The sequence below is a fragment of the Apiospora kogelbergensis genome, assembly GCF_038363985.1.
Source record: "Apiospora kogelbergensis strain CBS 113332 chromosome Unknown utg000005l_segment0_segment0, whole genome shotgun sequence".
In the NCBI taxonomy this organism is placed as follows: domain Eukaryota; kingdom Fungi; phylum Ascomycota; class Sordariomycetes; order Amphisphaeriales; family Apiosporaceae; genus Apiospora; species Apiospora kogelbergensis.
In genome coordinates, this window is record NW_027117422.1 from 1,407,297 (window position 1) to 1,424,029 (window position 16,733).

Genomic DNA, 16,733 nt, shown 5'->3' on the forward strand with positions numbered 1-16,733 from the left:
GGGCTTGCGTTAACCCCCTTAGAAGTAAGGCTCGTTATTCCTGCTGTTTTCGCGCTGGCTTCTTCCCTTTGTCTTTGCTCTACTGGCGAGAACTGCCAGCCCAGCCATCATCGGTGCTGATGACGTCAGGGCTTGGGCGATGGACGAAAAATGGGATTTTTCCCAGCCGGCTTAGCTAGCGAAAGCGCCATCTGCAAATCCTTCGGGAACTGGGTACGTGCTTAAGTAGCTAGTGCAGGGGACCTCGGGGCTATTGGGTGCAACTCCGAATGCTTAGCCTGTGGATGTTGGGCCTACTCTCTCCTGCCGTTCTGCGAGGCTGGTAAGATGGAATCAGGGTATAGACTTAGATCTGAAAGCAAGGCTGGAGGATCGTTGCTCAAGGCTTCGAAGGTGCTTTGACAGATGTTTGTTTCCCTGCAGATTCTCCCGGATATTGTATCATCCCAACAGAAAGTACAGTACAAGAACAGGAAAATCAGATGGCCGAATGAACAGTATACAACTTATACGACAGCCCTTGTGGACGACTCGAAATACGCAATGACGTCCATAGTAGCGACGAGACGATATGAAAGAAATAGTCGCACAAGGGGAAAAGGAGATTGGATGGACAGCGATTCATGTTTTTGTGGGCCACTCGGAGTTCTTGACTTGCATCTAAGAATTGCCGTATTGTTACCCTAGATAGAATACAGTAGCAGAATTCAATGTATAAAGGATACTAGCCGTGAAGGGTGCCTATGGTACTGTAGGAATAATCATAAGAAATTATAACTAAGTTGTCCTATCTATGCTTGCACTTTTGAGGCTGCAAACATGGAGTTGGAAGAATGGAGATATGGAGCTGCCTGGTGATCCCTAGCTTGCCCAGCCACAAGGCTAAAAATATGTAGCTGGCTGGCAAGGGTCTCTTTGAACCGCGACCTCTCACCATCATCTGCATCCACAACCAAGATGGCAGTATCTCCTCTGGTTGATGGGTTGCCGAATCCTGCTGCGAGAGCAGTATCTTCGCCCTTGAAGAATGCTGCATCGGCGCAGGCCTCGTCCAACGGGACGCCTGTGCCTGCAGTTGCCCCAAATGCCGCCGCCGCCGTACAATCGGCTGCCCTTGATCTCTCAGAGCAGATGAACGAAGACGAGAAGCGCAAATACATCAAAGGTACGGGACGGGCATTCTCGCTGCCATGCACTTGGGGATGATATTTCTGACATGCATTCTAAACAGGGAAGAAGCTTGGTGAGGGTACATACGCCAACGTCTACCTGGGCCAGGTGCGCAACGACCCGTCGCAGCTCGTCGCTATCAAGAAGATCAAAATCAACAAAGAATACACCGAAGGAATGTCGCCCGATGCCGTCCGCGAAATCAAGCACCTGCAGGAGCTCGACCATCCGAACATCATCAAGCTACACACCGTTTTCTCCTCGAAGGACCAGAACCTCAACCTGGTCCTCGAGTACCTACCGCTTGGCGATCTGGAAATGCTCATCAAAGACACCGCGACAGTACACTATGGTGTGGCCGACACCAAGGCCTGGATGGGCATGCTGACCCGCGCCGTTTGGTTCTGCCATGAGAACTTTGTGCTGCACCGCGATATCAAGCCTAACAACTTGTTGATCGCGGCCGACGGCGAGGTCAAGCTGGCTGATTTCGGTCTCGCCAGAAGCTTCAGCGACCCCTACCGACCCATGACGTCTAACGTCATCACACGCTGGTACCGCCCTCCCGAGCTGCTGTTCGGCGCCCGCCACTACTCGGCCGCCGTCGACGTCTGGTCCGTTGGCTTGGTGTTTGCCGAGCTCGTCATGCGCGCCCCCTACCTCGCCGGCAACACCGAGCTCGAGCAGATCGAGCTCATCTGCAAGGGCGTCGGCACACCGACCGAGGAGAACTGGCCCGGCGTCACGACGCTGCCCGAGTACACCGTCGGCAGCCCCGTCACGCCGGTCCTGGGCAAGGACCACTACGGCGCGCTGTTCGGCACCGTGGGCAACGAGGGCGTCGATCTGCTCATGAAGACGCTGATCTTGGATCCGCGGAAGCGGATCACGGCCCGCGACATGTTAAAGCACCCTTGGTGGCACAAGGACCCAAAGCCTACTCGCAAGAAGGATTTACCCAGGAAATCAGAAGCAGAAGGTAAGGATAAAGTAGGCGATGATCTTAAACGTCGGCCAGGAGTCGTAGATGAGGATAGAACCAACAAGGTGGCTCGGAAGCTGGACTTTGGTGGTCCACTCTAGACTTGCATACGAGGTGAAATAAAATATCATGGTACAGGCGTTTAGAAGTGGTCAAGCTGCATGGCGTCTAGGGTTTTGCCATTACTGAATACAATGCTTAATACAATATATGCACAATGCCATAATTTACATGCTCTGCGATTCCTTCAAGAGGGCCCCTTTGACGGCTGCCGCCGTAGTAGTCATGCATCCGAGCGATTTTCATATATCATATGGTTATTTTACGGAATCTCTCCCCGTTCCCGCATCTCCCTACGCTCCTGGATGCGCTTCTTGTACTGGACCTCGGTTCGTCGTCTCTCACCTCCATCGATCTTGCGGCCGCGCTTGTCCTCCCACATGCCCTGGGTCACGGTGACGCGGGCGCCCTCGCCGTCCTTGAGCTGCATGGCGTAGGGCCCGACGATGGTGCGGGCGCCCTTGACCTGGTAGCCGACGACGCGCGAGAGGTCCTGGAGGGGCGTGTCCTTGACGGTCTGGCCCGGGGGCACGTTGACGACGTAGCGCTTGGGGTTGGCCGGGTCGGCGTCGTGCTCGAGCACGCGCAGGTCGGCGGCGCCCTCGGGCGACACGTGCTTCAGGTCGCCGCCGACGCCGAACTGGCCCCGTCGGAACCGCTGCCGCCACTGGATCAGGTACCGCCGCGTGCGGGGCGGCTCGATGCCGAGCTCGCGCAGCTGCTCCGACGTCAGCGAGAAGAGCGCCTCCCACGTCGGAAACTTGGAGGCGTGGCCCGCCAGCCCGCGCCCGATCAGCGTCAGGAACGTCTGCACGTCCGGGCAGAAGGGCGTCGGCGACGGGACTTCCGGCAGTGGCGGGGCGGCGGCGTCGCCCTTTGGGGCCGGAGGAGGAAGAAGAGGTGGAGGTGTTCCGGGCGAATTGGCTCGCTATCGTGGACGTCGTCGGGCGCAGGAAGAATGTGCTGGTCGTATGGGTGGCGACGGTTTGGAAGAGCGGGCGCAGTTGCTGCGGTCGTAGTACGGGCTAAACCGTATGTTTAGCAGCATTTCAAGAGGTATGCAATTGGTGCTTCTGTGCTACGCTTTACTTACTTTGAAAGCCCCCATGATGGCGGTTCGGCAGGTTTGTCAATCCGCAAGTGCACCAATGGAAAGAAGAGAATGGGGGTAGCTGCGCTTGGTTATTCTCTATCCGTGTGCTACAGCCCACTATCCCAGGGCCTTGAATCTCGCGATGCTCAAAAAGTTCCAATTCAATTGCCAGATGGAAAAATCCAAGTTCCGGGTCGGCTAGCTTAGGGAGTGGGCATATAAGGCGGTAGGTGTGGGTGCAGCACTTGGACACGGCCGCTCAATGAATGGTCACTGGTTGTCGTCTCGAACAAACAGCTAGATGCGCCGTCCCGTGGCACAGATCGGACAGTGGTAGCAAACACCTTGAAGTACACCATCACGCACCATCGGCTTCCATACCTCAAGGATTGTCTCGAAGCATTGAGTACCCTTTTGTTCTCAACTTCCATAGCACTGAACTGTAGTACTCTAGGTACCTGCAGCAATAGAGCAGTCAGTGGGCGTGGGGAAAGGTGGTGTCGATTTAGTGGAGCAGCTGGCTTCTTAACTCCGTGGTGGCCGCCACATCCCACTCCAACACATTACAAGGTCCCTGTTTGACACCACCTGCATAAGGGCTGGGTATCTTCCTTATATGGGATATATCTAGCGCACCTGCAGGACCTTACCTTGCCCCTCTGCCACACCTGCTGCCTAGATACCCGGGGTTTGTTTTTCTTCATTTCTCTAATCTTCCAACGTCAACTTCACCTTCAATGGACCCCCTAATAGCTGGGTCGACCTATCTTCACACCCATAATGGGCCGCTCAAGAGTACAGGCCGGCGTGACCAGTGCGAAGGCCGTCACTATAGTCGACCACGCGCAGCTGAACGAACCATTCCCCATTGCATTACTGGATCTCCTGTCTTCCCTTCCAATTTCGCCTACAGATGCAACAGACAGGGATGGCTCCCTGGACTTACAGACAAAAGAATTACCCGAAAGCCGGCGCAAAAGGGCCCGGCGCAGCCCCGCGACCCTCCCGGATCCCGTGGTAGTCTCTGAAGAGACATTTCGTCTTAGTAGACCCAGTCGACCGCAGCACTTGAAGGCGCAGCCACACCTTGCCTTTTCACGGCTCGGGGCCAGCCAGCACGTGAAGCTACAATGCTTTTTTATCAAAGATGGTGACGGCCCCGCCTCCAGGCATTACCCCAAAGAGCTGAAAATATCTGGCCAAGAAGGGACTAAGACGCGCATCAAGTCGACGCTCACCCTTCCTCCCGACGTAAGTCAACCAGTAGCTACGATCCTGAAGGTCGCCAGTTCCAACCGCAACGATCAAGATGCCGAAGGTGGACTTTGGGTCGAGTTCGATGTAGAGTTTCAACGCAATCAAAGTTCGGGTTTGGACACGATCTCCTTGAGGCTGAGATTGAACTGGAACCCGACCACCAACTTGTACGCCGGTATCCGGAATTCTTCGCAGCGCATGCTATCCACCGAGGTGCAAAATCAATTCTTCCCCCTGATTTTCTTCGTGACTTCAATGCCGCCCCCTTTCGGCCCAGGCATTCCATGATGCTGCCTACATCCCCGGCAAGGATTTTACCAATTTACTATCGACTACTGTACCTGGACTTACTGCCAAGCTATATCCTTTCCAGCGCAGGGCACTGCAGTGGCTGCTACGCCGGGAGGGCGTTCGATGGAACGGGGCTGAACTGGAACCATGGCTGGATCCCACCACACCTGGTATGCCTCTGTCATTCGACAAGTGCAAGGATCGCAGCGGGCGGAGCTATTTCTCCAGCACGCTTTATCAAGTGGTCACGCGTGATGTTACCCCATTTCGAGAGTTGGAAACAGCTTTAAAAGGAGGTATTCTCAGTGAAGAAATGGGTCTAGGCAAGACAGTCGAGACCATCGCCCTTATCCTGATGCATCGCCGGCCAGCTTTTCCATCCTGTATTATGGACCCCTACAGTGGCCAGCAAGTCCGACCAACGGGCGCAACTCTTATTGTAACCCCGACGACATTGAAGAACCAGTGGCTATCTGAACTGAATAAACATGCACCAACCCTTCGTGTCATGTTCTATGAGGGAATCAAGCGATACAAGGCAAAAGGCGAGGAACTACTCAAAGAGTTAGCTGAGCACGATGTAGTGATCGCGACCTACAACGTTCTGCAAGCTGAGATCCACTTCGCCGAGGAGCCTCCCGAGCGTTCGATGCGGCATGCGAGAACGTATCCTCGACCAAAATCACCTTTGGTACAGTTGTCTTGGTGGCGAGTATGCCTCGACGAAGCCCAGCAGATCGAGAGTGGCGTGAGTGCCGCTGCAAAAGTTGCTCGGGTAATCCCACGTATTAACGCATGGGGAGTCACCGGCACGCCCGTCAAAGACAACGTCAAGGACCTATGGGGCCTTCTCCTTTTCCTCCGCTATGAGCCGTTTGCATCGTACCCTTGGGCATGGGAAGGACTTATTACAACACATCAACATTTATTCGGGCCCCTTTTTAACCGTATAGCACTTCGTCATACCAAACGAGCCGTCCGAGATGAGCTTCACCTCCCGCACCAGAAACGTTACGTACTGACGATGCCGTTCACGGCTGTCGAGGAGCAACATTATCGATCAGAGTTTCAAGCTTGGGCACGGAACTGTGGTCTGGACACTCGGGGTGCTCCTATCAAGGAGGGCTGGGATCCTGAAGATCCGGCAACCCTCGCGTTACTTAGAAGTGCACTGGCTTCGTTGCGACAGACTACTCTACACCCTGAGCTAGGTCCAGGGCGGGTTCGGGGTGTAGCTCAAAGAGACAAGCCTCTGCGGACTATTGAGGAGGTATTGGATGCGATGATTGAGCAATCCGAGCTCTCCATTCGGACCGACCAAAGACAATTGATGAACTCCAAATTGAGACGCGGCCAGCTGCTTGAAAACTCGCCGAGAGTCAAAGAGGCCCTCTCGATCTGGAAGGAGGTTCTCGGAGAGATCCGAGTGATTATTGCTGAGTGTCGCGAGAAAGTCGAGTCGGAGCTGGAGAGTGCTAAAGCGGCCGGTTTTGATGAAGCCGACGAAGATGAGAGCGGTTCTGAAGATGCTGATACAGAGAGAGTACCGCCACGGCTTGGACAGGCGCGCCACCGGCTCCGGCTCGCTCTTGGACTCGAACACAAGGCTGCCTTCTTCATTGCCAACGCAAATTACCAAATCAAGACCAACGACGAGCTAACGGTGCCCGGCTCGGATGAATTCAATGAATATGAGAAAGTTGAAGTGGAGTATTACGAAATCGCCAAGGAAATCAGGAAGGAAATCCTACAAGAGGCCCACGACAAAGCTGCAAAGCACATGACCAGGCTCTCTCAGGACGCCGCCACTCAGAGCTTCGTCGAGTTGCCGGAGTTCCAGTTCGTCTTAGATAAGGGGCTTGAGAGTAGACGGGTGCTAGAAAACCTGGAAGAACTTGCAGGGGTGCTGGATGAACAGGCTAATTTGATCGATGATTGGCGCGAACAAGTCATTCAAATCTTGCTTAGGCCGCTCGTGGACGAAGATGGCGAAGCTGAGATTACCGGCGAAGAGTATGAGGACTCAACCAAGATCCAAGATGATTTGATGGTCTATACACACGTTCTGCGAGCGGTGATCGCAGATCGCCAGGATCTTCTGACTGGGCTAGTCAACGAACGAGTGAAACACGAGACGACAGTCGCCGAGCGAAGGGCAAAAGAGGGAGAAGGCCCCAACCCCGAGATGATGCTGAAACTGTTCAAGTCGCGCATGGAGATCAAGCCAAACCCCGGGATGGGTTCGTTTAGAGCCGTCGTAACCGACTTGCGGGAGCTGTTAACCAAGTTACGGAATGACATAGCGAATGGAAGCCAACGTGCGAAATTCGAGCTGTCAATCGTACAACAGCAACTGAAGCTTGCCCAAGATCAGATCGGGGCGCAAATCAAGGGTGCAAATGGACTCGAAAAGGAGTTGGATCGGTTCACTGATGCCATGAATGCCCGGGTTGAATATTACAAGCAACTGCAGCAGATTTCCGATACGGTAGCGCCTTGGGAACGAGAAGAGCACGAAGACGACGAGGCCTTGATGGATGGCCTACTTAACGAGGGGGCTACAATTCGGCACAGAATAGTTGACGCTCAGTCCAAACACCGTTATTGTAAGTTCTTGCCTGTTCCTTTTGTGCTGATATGAAGGGATGAAATGTTGACTGTTCATTCAGTGCTCCATCTGAAGGAGTCAGGACAGAGATCACAGGAGCCCCGATTCTGTGTCATTTGCCAATCCCACTTCACGCTCGGTGTTCTCACTATCTGTGGTCACGAGTTTTGTAAGGAGTGCATGATGTTGTGGTATAAGGCTCATCACAACTGTCCCATTTGCAAGAAAATTCTTGTTGCATCTATGCTTTACGACATCTCCTTAAGGCCAGAGCCTAGACTCAAGATCCATTCTGAGCATCATCCCTGTGCCCCCGATGGAGGCTCTTCCCACAAATCCAGGAAGTCGGGCATCTACTCTATGTTCAGTGAAGAAAAACTCCAAGCGATCCGGCAGATTGATCTAAGTGGCCCGTCATTTGCAACAAAGATCGATACGCTCATCCGCCACCTGATGTGGCTGCGGCAAGAGGACCCGGGGGCGAAGTCGATTATCTTCTCTCAGTTCAAGGGGTTCCTTGAGGTTCTTGGCCGTGCTTTCGATCACTATCGCATTGGCTTTTCTTCGTTTGATACTAAAGATGGCATTTCGCGCTTCAAAGAGGATCCAGGTATAGAATGCTTCTTCATGGACGCTCGAGCGCATGCGAGTGGCTTGAACCTTGTCAATGCCAGTCATGTTTTTCTCTGCGAGCCTCTGCTCAACACGGCGTTGGAACTGCAGGCCATCGCCCGAGTGGATCGAATCGGCCAAGAACACGAAACGACTGTATGGCTCTATCTGGTGGAAGGCACCGTGGAGGTGTCCATCTACAACCTCTCTGTGCAGCGGCGTATGGAGCATATGGGCCAGGCCCAACTCGACCGCAAGGGCAAATCCAAGGAGGCCACACCCGAGTTGTCGGATCTTAACCTCGAGGCAGCCAACTCGATGGAGCTGCAACAGGCGACACTGTCCAAATTGATGAGCAAAGACAAGCAACTGGGCGAAGTCGTCGACCAGAACGACGTATGGGAATGCTTGTTTGGACACGTCGAGCAAGAGAAGACGGCCGAGGCAACCTCTGCAGCGGAGGATGAGCGGTTCGAGAACCCAGCCGTCATGCGGTTCCTCGCCGCAGAGGCTGCACAAGCCCGCGGAGGCAAAACTCCATGAGTTGGTTATGCTACGTGTCGGAAACAAGACAAACTGTACCCCGGGTCCATGTGTACGACGACACGCACACACAATGATGCATTACGGCCTTCGAATGACCACACCCAAACCATTAAGGGTTGAATTGTATTATTTTGTCGATTTATCGCCATGAGTTATGGGGTGTACATGTGTTGTTGAATAACGACAGCAATGGTTAAGGGTGGGAAGACAGTCCAATGAGCATGCAGTGGCAATGGTTTCGGAGTAGAGGCTCATGCATTGCTCATATGATTGGTTCCCCTGCGACGAACCTAGATAAAAGAATTCAAGGCCGATTCGTAACAAGCCCATCTTATCAGAAGTCGGTTATGCATGTAATGATCCGTATGATACGTAAGTTGAGGAAAAAAGGCCAACTGCATACATGTGCAGGCTGCAGCCGGGCGCGATGCACACTGCAAGTCCCATTCTTTCATCACACGCCGTCCGCCGCCGGCATATATCTCCCTGAGTGATAGGCGGACTTGAACACACCGACTTTACAGTTACAGTGTAGTTGATTACTCTCTGATCTGCTTCCCTGCTTGGTAATGCGGTACTTTTGGTGCTGCTGACTTGGGACCCGACTGGTCTGGTCTATTTGCGCGGAAGATGGGATAGGCAGACATGGAATGCGAAAGCGATAAGCATACCCGGCATCGGTTCCGGTCAAGCTGTCTGGCTGCCGTTGAGCCAATGCGCGTTTGAGGCTTGGGGCAGTAGAACCCCTCACCCATGTTGAGGAAACCCCGTCTTAGAATTCCGGATTTGGCAGCCACTCAGTCAATTAGTAGTGAGAGTCGCTATTTTCAATGTCGCCGGCCGGTGCAGAAAAGTCCGGACCACCAGGATCTGGATCGCCCGTTTTTGGCCAGCTCGGCTCGGCTCGGAAGGGAATAGGAGGGATGTAGGTATATTTGTCCACCACGTTTTGGTTCTGCCTACCTGCCTCCTGCCTGGGGCGGGCCGGGCACAATTTCGCACATGACGATGGCAATATGGGTTTATTTTATGTTTCGTGCAAGCGGAGTGAGTCACTACAACGTGGGATAGAAACCCGATCTCAATGGATAATCCTGCTTTACCCCGGATCCCAGCCAAGGCAGAGATTAACGGCGGCATCCATCGGCAAGAACCGTTTTCGTTTCGATGACTGGGACGCAGGACCCCCGGACCACTGCCACCCAATGTACGGCTATTATTATGCATTATTATGTTGTATGTATGGAGTTGGCCGAACAGTGCTTGTCGATCAATCCATCTTCGAGGGTTTCTTTTCGCCCATAGCAAAGTGTTGTTGTCGATCCTGGGCAGTAGCTGGGGGGTGGGCAATCTAATCTATTATTCGCTTCGGGTAGAAAAAGCCAAGCAACGGGTACGCTTGTTGAGAGTTTCGATGCCAAGGACTTGGTTTTTTGTGGTTTGCGATTTCTATCTACGTACTGCTAGAGTTTCGGTCCGTGCCTGGAGTTAAATCTTTTAAGTCCGGGCCAGGATTGTTGTCAGTCAGAGCGGGCAGGGGATGGAATGGGCTTTTTTTCTTGGGCGACCGCGCGTCCAGCATTCAACATGTCCCCTTCTACGACTGCCCAGATGCATGTATAGTGTCGGTATGACATGGGCAGCGAAGTCCGCCGCATCTAGGCATTCGGACCGTGTACATAGATGGGTTGAGGCTGACTGCCCCCAAGACTCATTGTCGGACCAGGACCGAGTCCGTATGGTCCACCCCTACCAGACCGCGGGTTCCCGGCTTATAAACCACGGTGGATAGATGCAAGTAATAGTCCACATGAACGTTGACCGACTTTTTTCTAGTGCTCTTCCTCCAGCTGGCCCAGCATGCAAGATGTCGGAAGGATTCAGGCAGCCGAAGCTTCGTCAAGGAGTAGAGTCCGTCTGGTCGGTGTTGACTAACAATGCAAAAGCCCGAACTCCGTGAAGGCTAGGAACGGTCGTCCCATCTAGTGGTAGTAGGGGACAGTCAGACGGAATAAGCAAATGGTCTTGGTAAGCAGAAAACAGACTACGCACCACTACGCAGCCACGGGCGCATGCATAGCACTTGCTGCTTGCCTATTAGCTAGCTTGGAACTTGGGACTACCTAGCCCATTCTATGTTGTAATCCATCACTTCACTGTTGCGACGACCATCGCACACTCCACGTCACCATCACAGTTGTGTCTGGTATGCAGTGTGCAGAAGAGCAGGGACCAATGGTTTTACGGTGGGGAGATTCAATGCTTTTTTTCTTTTGTTCTTTCCAGTACGAAATGGAAGAAGAAAAGGAGACGATCCCTGGGCTTTTTCGGCTTCGGCTCCAGCCTACTCAATCTACTACTGCACAGGCATCGGGGTTCCGTGCCCGTAGGTCTCCATGCACCATGCTTCATGTATCCTTCGTCTCGACCACCTAGCTTCGTCGTAATAGTCATCCCTATCCCTGGCCTACCACTTGCCGCATCCGGCTTTGGCGCCCACTTCGCCGGCTCCCATTCGCTCCCTACCAGAACATCTAATATCTCGTCCAGGATGACCATGTGGAGAGTGCGGGGCCCGAGAGTCGAGGCATCATCCAGGATGGGTGACAATGGGTAGGTGTGGTACTTGTTCTGTTTCGTTCTGAACTGATTACATATCCGTCCGACGGGCCTGGGAAGCTGCCGCCGATTTCCATTACTTGAAGAAGTGGCTACCGACCGCACCGTGACAACCAATTCTTCCATGGCTGCTTCCGCATTACACTTTTTTGCTCTCTCCCGTCCTGCTGTCGCCACTTCTCTTCGCTACATCCCACCGAGACTTGTGCCACCCCATGAATAGGCACCCGACGTCTGAATAAGCCCTTGTGGTTAGAACCGACTCCGTGTCCGTGGAATGCGCTTGGGAGCCGCCGAGGGACCACTAGTTCGCCTTTAATAACCTTGCTGCTGTCTTATCCTCAAAACCGTCCTTGCGCAAGCAGGCTCCGAGTCTGCATTCTTTTCGTGCTGTCTCGCTTTTCTTTTTATTCCCGAACCTCTGGAATGAGACATTGAGGAACCATTCGAACATATACCTTATTTGCTGCTTTGCGACCACCATCCTCCGTTTCTCGCGGCGCAAAACGAGAACAACTCTTGCGTTGGGATAATATAGCGACATTCGGATACCCCCAATACTTCAACTCTTGGCCCGAGTGGAGTGTTGCGCCCCGAAGCCAGTCCGCTCGCTCGCTCACCCAATATGCCCGACGACCCGATCGACAAGGAGACCAAGCCGGCACTGGATCCCCTGGCCGAAGCCAATGCGCCCACCAACGCAGAGGAAGCAGAGCCGATCGTCTCCGACAATGGCGCCAAGGCCGAGGACGAGGGCGAGATCCGCCGGCACCAGCAGGAGCCTATCCAGACCCGGCAGGACCACGAGGAGATGAAGCGCACCCAGAGCCAGGCCACCGACTTTAGCACTCTAACCCGGACCACATCCCGAGCTTCGGTGCCGCAGAAGTCGAAAAAGTGGTATAAGCAGCCCAACCCGCTACGATGGGGCTCTATACCGCCCGTCCCCAAGGAGCGCGAGGTCTCGAGGGAATACCACGCCGGGTGGTTCAGTCGCTTGACGTTCCAGTGGATGGCGCCGTTGATGAATGTGAGTGGGAGCTTGATCTACCCCGGCGCAGAAGATGAACTGCTGACGCGCAAATAGGTTGGCTATAAGCGACAGCTGGAGCCCAATGATATTTGGACCGTTAACCCCGACAGGTCCGCCAAGACGCTCACAGCTAGGTTTCAGGAGTCGTTCAACAGGAGGGTGGAGAAGAAGGAGAGTAACCCGTTAGTATGGGCGCTTCACGAAACCTTCTTCTTCGAGTTCTGGATGGGCGGCTTCTGCCAGTTCTGCTCGTCCATCTTCCAAGTTATGTCTCCCTTCACGTTACGCTACCTGATTCAGTTTGCCCAAGACGCCTATGTCGCTTCTCAGCGCGGCGAGCCTCCACCACACATTGGCGCCGGCGTGGGGCTTGTCGTCGGTGTTACCATCATGCAGCTCTTGCAGAGTATGGGCGTGAATCATTTCATCTACCGCGGCATGATGATCGGTGGCCAAGTCAGAGGCGTATTGATCGGAACGATTTTCGAAAAGTCCATGGTAATCTCTGGCCGCGCGAGAGCCGGCGGAGAAAAGGCGAAAAAGAACCCGTCCGAAGAGAACCTGGGAGAGAAGGGCAGCGACGACCAGGAACCGAAGGACGAGAAAAAGGACAGCAAGAAAAAGAAGGAAAAGAAGGGCAAGGGGCCGCCGGTAAACGACGGCACGGGGTGGAACAACGGAAAAATTGTCAACCTCATGAGTGTCGATACCTACCGTGTCGATCAAGCCTCGGCTCTATTCCACATGATCTGGACTGCGCCCATCACCTGTATCATTACACTCGTGGTGTTGCTCATCAACCTGACATATAGCGCCTTGGCTGGGTTCGCCCTGTTGGTTATCGGTGTACCTGTCCTGACGAGAGCCATCCGCAGTCTCTTCAGACGCAGAGGAGTCATCAATAAGATTACCGATGAGCGTGTGGGCCTGACACAGGAAATCCTATCTTCCGTGCGGTTCGTCAAGTACTTTGGCTGGGAATCAGCGTTCCTGGAGAGGCTCACCAAGATTCGAGACCGCGAGATTCACGCCATCCAGATCCTTTTGGCCATTCGAAATGCCATCAACGCGGTCAGCATGTCGCTGCCCATCTACGCCTCCATGTTATCCTTCATCGTCTACTCGCGCACGCACCCCGCACTCCCGCCCGCCCAGATCTTCTCATCGCTGGCGCTCTTCAACGGCCTGCGCATGCCGCTCAACCTGCTGCCCCTGGTCATCGGTCAAGTCGTCGACGCGTGGCAGTCCCTCCAGCGTTGCGAGCAGTTCCTCCTAAGCGAGGAGCAGGAGGACGAGGCCGTCATCAAGTCCGAGCTCGACGTGGCGGTGCAGGTAAACGACGCCAGCTTCACCTGGGAGCGGACCACGACCCAGGACCCGGACAAGGCGAAGGCGGCAGCAAATGCGACCAAGAAGGAAAAGAAGGACGCACCACCGCCGCCGAGCCCCGACGACACCAGCACCCTTGTGGAGGAACGGGAACCGTTCAAGATCCAGGACCTCAACTTCGAAGTCGGACGGAACGAGCTCATTGCGGTCATCGGTGGTGTGGGCAGCGGAAAGACATCCTTGCTTTCGGCGTTGGCTGGTGACATGCGTAAAACGTCCGGAGAGGTTGTCCTCGGAGCGAACAGGGCTTTCTGCCCTCAGTATGCCTGGATTCAGAACGCGACACTTCGGCAAAACATCCTGTTCGGCAAAGATTTGGACCGCAAGTGGTATAGCGAGGTTATCAAAGCGTAAGTCTTTTGTTGTTGTTGGTTTGACATCCCCCCTTGCGTGGTTTCCTTGAGACGCTAACAAGCCATCGAAATAGTTGCGCGCTACAACCTGATCTGGACATGCTCCCCAATGGCGATGCCACAGAAATCGGCGAAAGGGGTATTACTATCTCTGGTGGACAAAAACAGCGTCTCAACATTGCACGCGCCATTTACTACGACGCTGACATCGTCATCATGGACGATCCGCTCAGTGCAGTCGATGCGCATGTCGGTCGCCACATCTTCGATAACGCCATCCTCGGGCTTCTGAAGGACAAGTGCCGAATTCTCGCCACACATCAGCTCTGGGTTCTCAACCGCTGCGATCGCATCATATGGATGGAAGGCGGCAAGATCCAGGCTGTCGACACTTTTGATAACCTAATGGCCAACAACCCCAGCTTCCAACATCTCCTGGAGACAACGGCGGTAGAAGAGAAGAAGGAAGACGAGGAGGCGGTGATTGAAGAGAAGACAGCCGAGACCAAGGACAAGAAGAAGAAGAAACGCGCCCCGGGCTTGATGCAGGCCGAGGAACGGGCCGTGGCCAGCGTGCCCTGGTCCATCTACGGCGACTACGTGCGAGCTGCTGGATCCATCCTGCTGGCTCCTCTCGTTTTCCTAACTCTCATAACGTCGCAAGGTGCCAATATCGCGACGAGTCTGTGGCTGTCGTACTGGACTTCCGATAAGTTCGGTTTGTCCAGTGGCGTCTACATCGGCATCTATGCTGCTCTTGGCACTCTGCAGGCTATCTTGATGTTCGTTTTCTCGATTGAGTTGACCATATTCGGAACGACGGCCAGTAAGAACCTTCTTCGACAAGCCGTGTTCCATACTCTCCGGGCCCCTATGTCCTTCTTCGATACGACTCCGCTTGGCCGCATTACGAATCGGTTCTCGAGAGATGTCGACGTGATGGACAATAACCTGACGGATGCCATGAGGATGTACTTTTTGACCTTGGTGACGATTATCTCCGTCTTTGCCTTGATCATTGCCTATTTCTACTACTTCGTTATCGCATTGGTGCCGTTGGCCATCGTTTTCGTCCTTGCTGCTTCGTATTACCGGTCTTCGGCCCGAGAAGTCAAGCGTTTCGAATCCGTACTTCGGTCTGTCGTTTTCGCCAAGTTCGGCGAGGGCCTGTCGGGTGTGGCCAGCATTCGCGCGTATGGATTGAAGGACAAATTTGTGACGGAGCTGCGCGACTCGATTGACGAAATGAACGCGGCTTATTACCTCACCTTCTCGAACCAGCGGTGGCTGTCGATGCGGCTGGACACGATCGGCAACCTGCTGGTGTTTACCACGGGCATCCTGGTCGTCACGGCCCGGTTCTCGGTCAACCCCTCCATCGGTGGCTTGGTCTTGTCCTACATCCTGTCCATCGTGCAGATGCTGCAGTTCACCGTGCGGCAGCTGGCCGAGGTGGAGAACGGCATGAACGCGGTGGAGCGCCTGCAGTTCTACGGCAACCAGCTCGAACAGGAGGCGCCCGAGCATACGGTCGAGGTGCGGCCCTCGTGGCCCGAGAAGGGCGAGATCGTCTTTGACAACGTCGAGATGCGCTACCGCGCCAACCTGCCGCTGGTCCTCAAGGGCATGAACATGCACGTCAAGGGCGGCGAGCGCGTCGGCATCGTGGGACGCACGGGCGCCGGCAAGTCGTCCATCATGTCGACGCTCTTCCGGCTCGTCGAGCTCTCGGGCGGCCACATCACCATCGACGGCCTGGACATCTCGACGCTGGGCCTCCACGACCTGCGCTCGCGACTCGCCATCATCCCCCAGGACCCGACGCTGTTTCGCGGCACCGTGCGCGGCAACCTCGACCCCTTCAACGAGCACACGGACCTCGAGCTCTGGTCGGCGCTGCGCCAGGCCGACCTGGTGCCGCACGACGCGCAGCTCGAGGACGCGGCCAACGGCAGGGGAGGCAAGGACCCGTCGCGCATCAACCTCGACACCGTGGTCGAGGAGGACGGCCTCAACTTCTCGCTGGGCCAGCGGCAGCTCATGGCGCTGGCGCGCGCCCTGGTGCGAGGCGCCCGCATTATCGTCTGCGACGAGGCCACGTCGTCGGTCGACATGGAGACGGACGACAAGATCCAGGGCACCATCGCCAACGGGTTCCGCGGCTGCACCCTGCTGTGCATCGCACATCGTCTGAGAACGATCATCGGGTACGACCGCATCTGCGTCATGGACTCCGGGCGCATCGCCGAGCTCGACACGCCCCTCGAGCTCTGGCGTCGCGAGGACGGCATCTTCCGCAGCATGTGCGACCGCAGCGGCATCCGGTACGAGGATATTGCGGGTGCCAAGGACGGGTTGCCGACTGCAGTCGCAGTCGAAGATAGGCCGGCAGAGTGAGAAGACTACAATGCCATTACGAGTCGTAATTACAAACATAGCCAGACCACGAACCCCGTTGCCTCTGCTGAGAGGAGGACAGTGGAGTGGTGTTTAAAGTTTAATAATTGCTGGTTTGAGCTGGTATGTGCGAAAAGTACGATATTACGCCAAGCTAGCTGCAATACTTTCTGATTTTGGATGCTCATTTCCGTACCTACATTACATGATCATGGAGTTTGGGGAGTTACTATACATACATACCTACGCATACTTAGATATCGGAGGTCTTCTGGGCGCTACGATGGCATATGAGATGACCAAAAAGAGGAAAGACCGAGACT

The 16,733-nt window shown here is 54.6% G+C and overlaps 4 protein-coding genes across 4 annotated transcripts; 3 read left to right on the plus strand and 1 right to left on the minus strand.

Annotated features, from left to right (window-relative positions):
- Positions 1-957: 957 nt before the first annotated feature.
- PG998_007044 (uncharacterized protein) lies at positions 958-2,253 on the plus strand (the record flags this gene model as incomplete). The annotated part of the gene is made up of 2 exons (XM_066873860.1): positions 958-1,165; positions 1,232-2,253. 2 exons carry the CDS (start codon positions 958-960, stop codon positions 2,251-2,253), a joined length of 1,230 nt encoding a protein of 409 aa, XP_066729805.1.
- Positions 2,254-2,474: 221 nt separating this feature from the next.
- Positions 2,475-3,320, minus strand: PG998_007045 (mitochondrial 37S ribosomal protein mS41; the record flags this gene model as incomplete). Its single annotated transcript, XM_066873861.1, has 2 exons — positions 2,475-3,140; positions 3,306-3,320. The coding sequence occupies 2 exons, from the start codon at positions 3,318-3,320 to the stop codon at positions 2,475-2,477; spliced, it is 681 nt and encodes a 226-aa protein (XP_066729806.1).
- Positions 3,321-4,085: 765 nt separating this feature from the next.
- On the plus strand, positions 4,086-8,616 carry PG998_007046 (uncharacterized protein; the record flags this gene model as incomplete). The annotated part of the gene is made up of 3 exons (XM_066873862.1): positions 4,086-4,775; positions 4,840-7,459; positions 7,523-8,616. 3 exons carry the CDS (start codon positions 4,086-4,088, stop codon positions 8,614-8,616), a joined length of 4,404 nt encoding a protein of 1,467 aa, XP_066729807.1.
- Positions 8,617-11,863: 3,247 nt separating this feature from the next.
- On the plus strand, positions 11,864-16,410 carry PG998_007047 (uncharacterized protein; the record flags this gene model as incomplete). Its single annotated transcript, XM_066873863.1, has 3 exons — positions 11,864-12,268; positions 12,326-14,010; positions 14,088-16,410. 3 exons carry the CDS (start codon positions 11,864-11,866, stop codon positions 16,408-16,410), a joined length of 4,413 nt encoding a protein of 1,470 aa, XP_066729808.1.
- Positions 16,411-16,733: the final 323 nt, after the last annotated feature.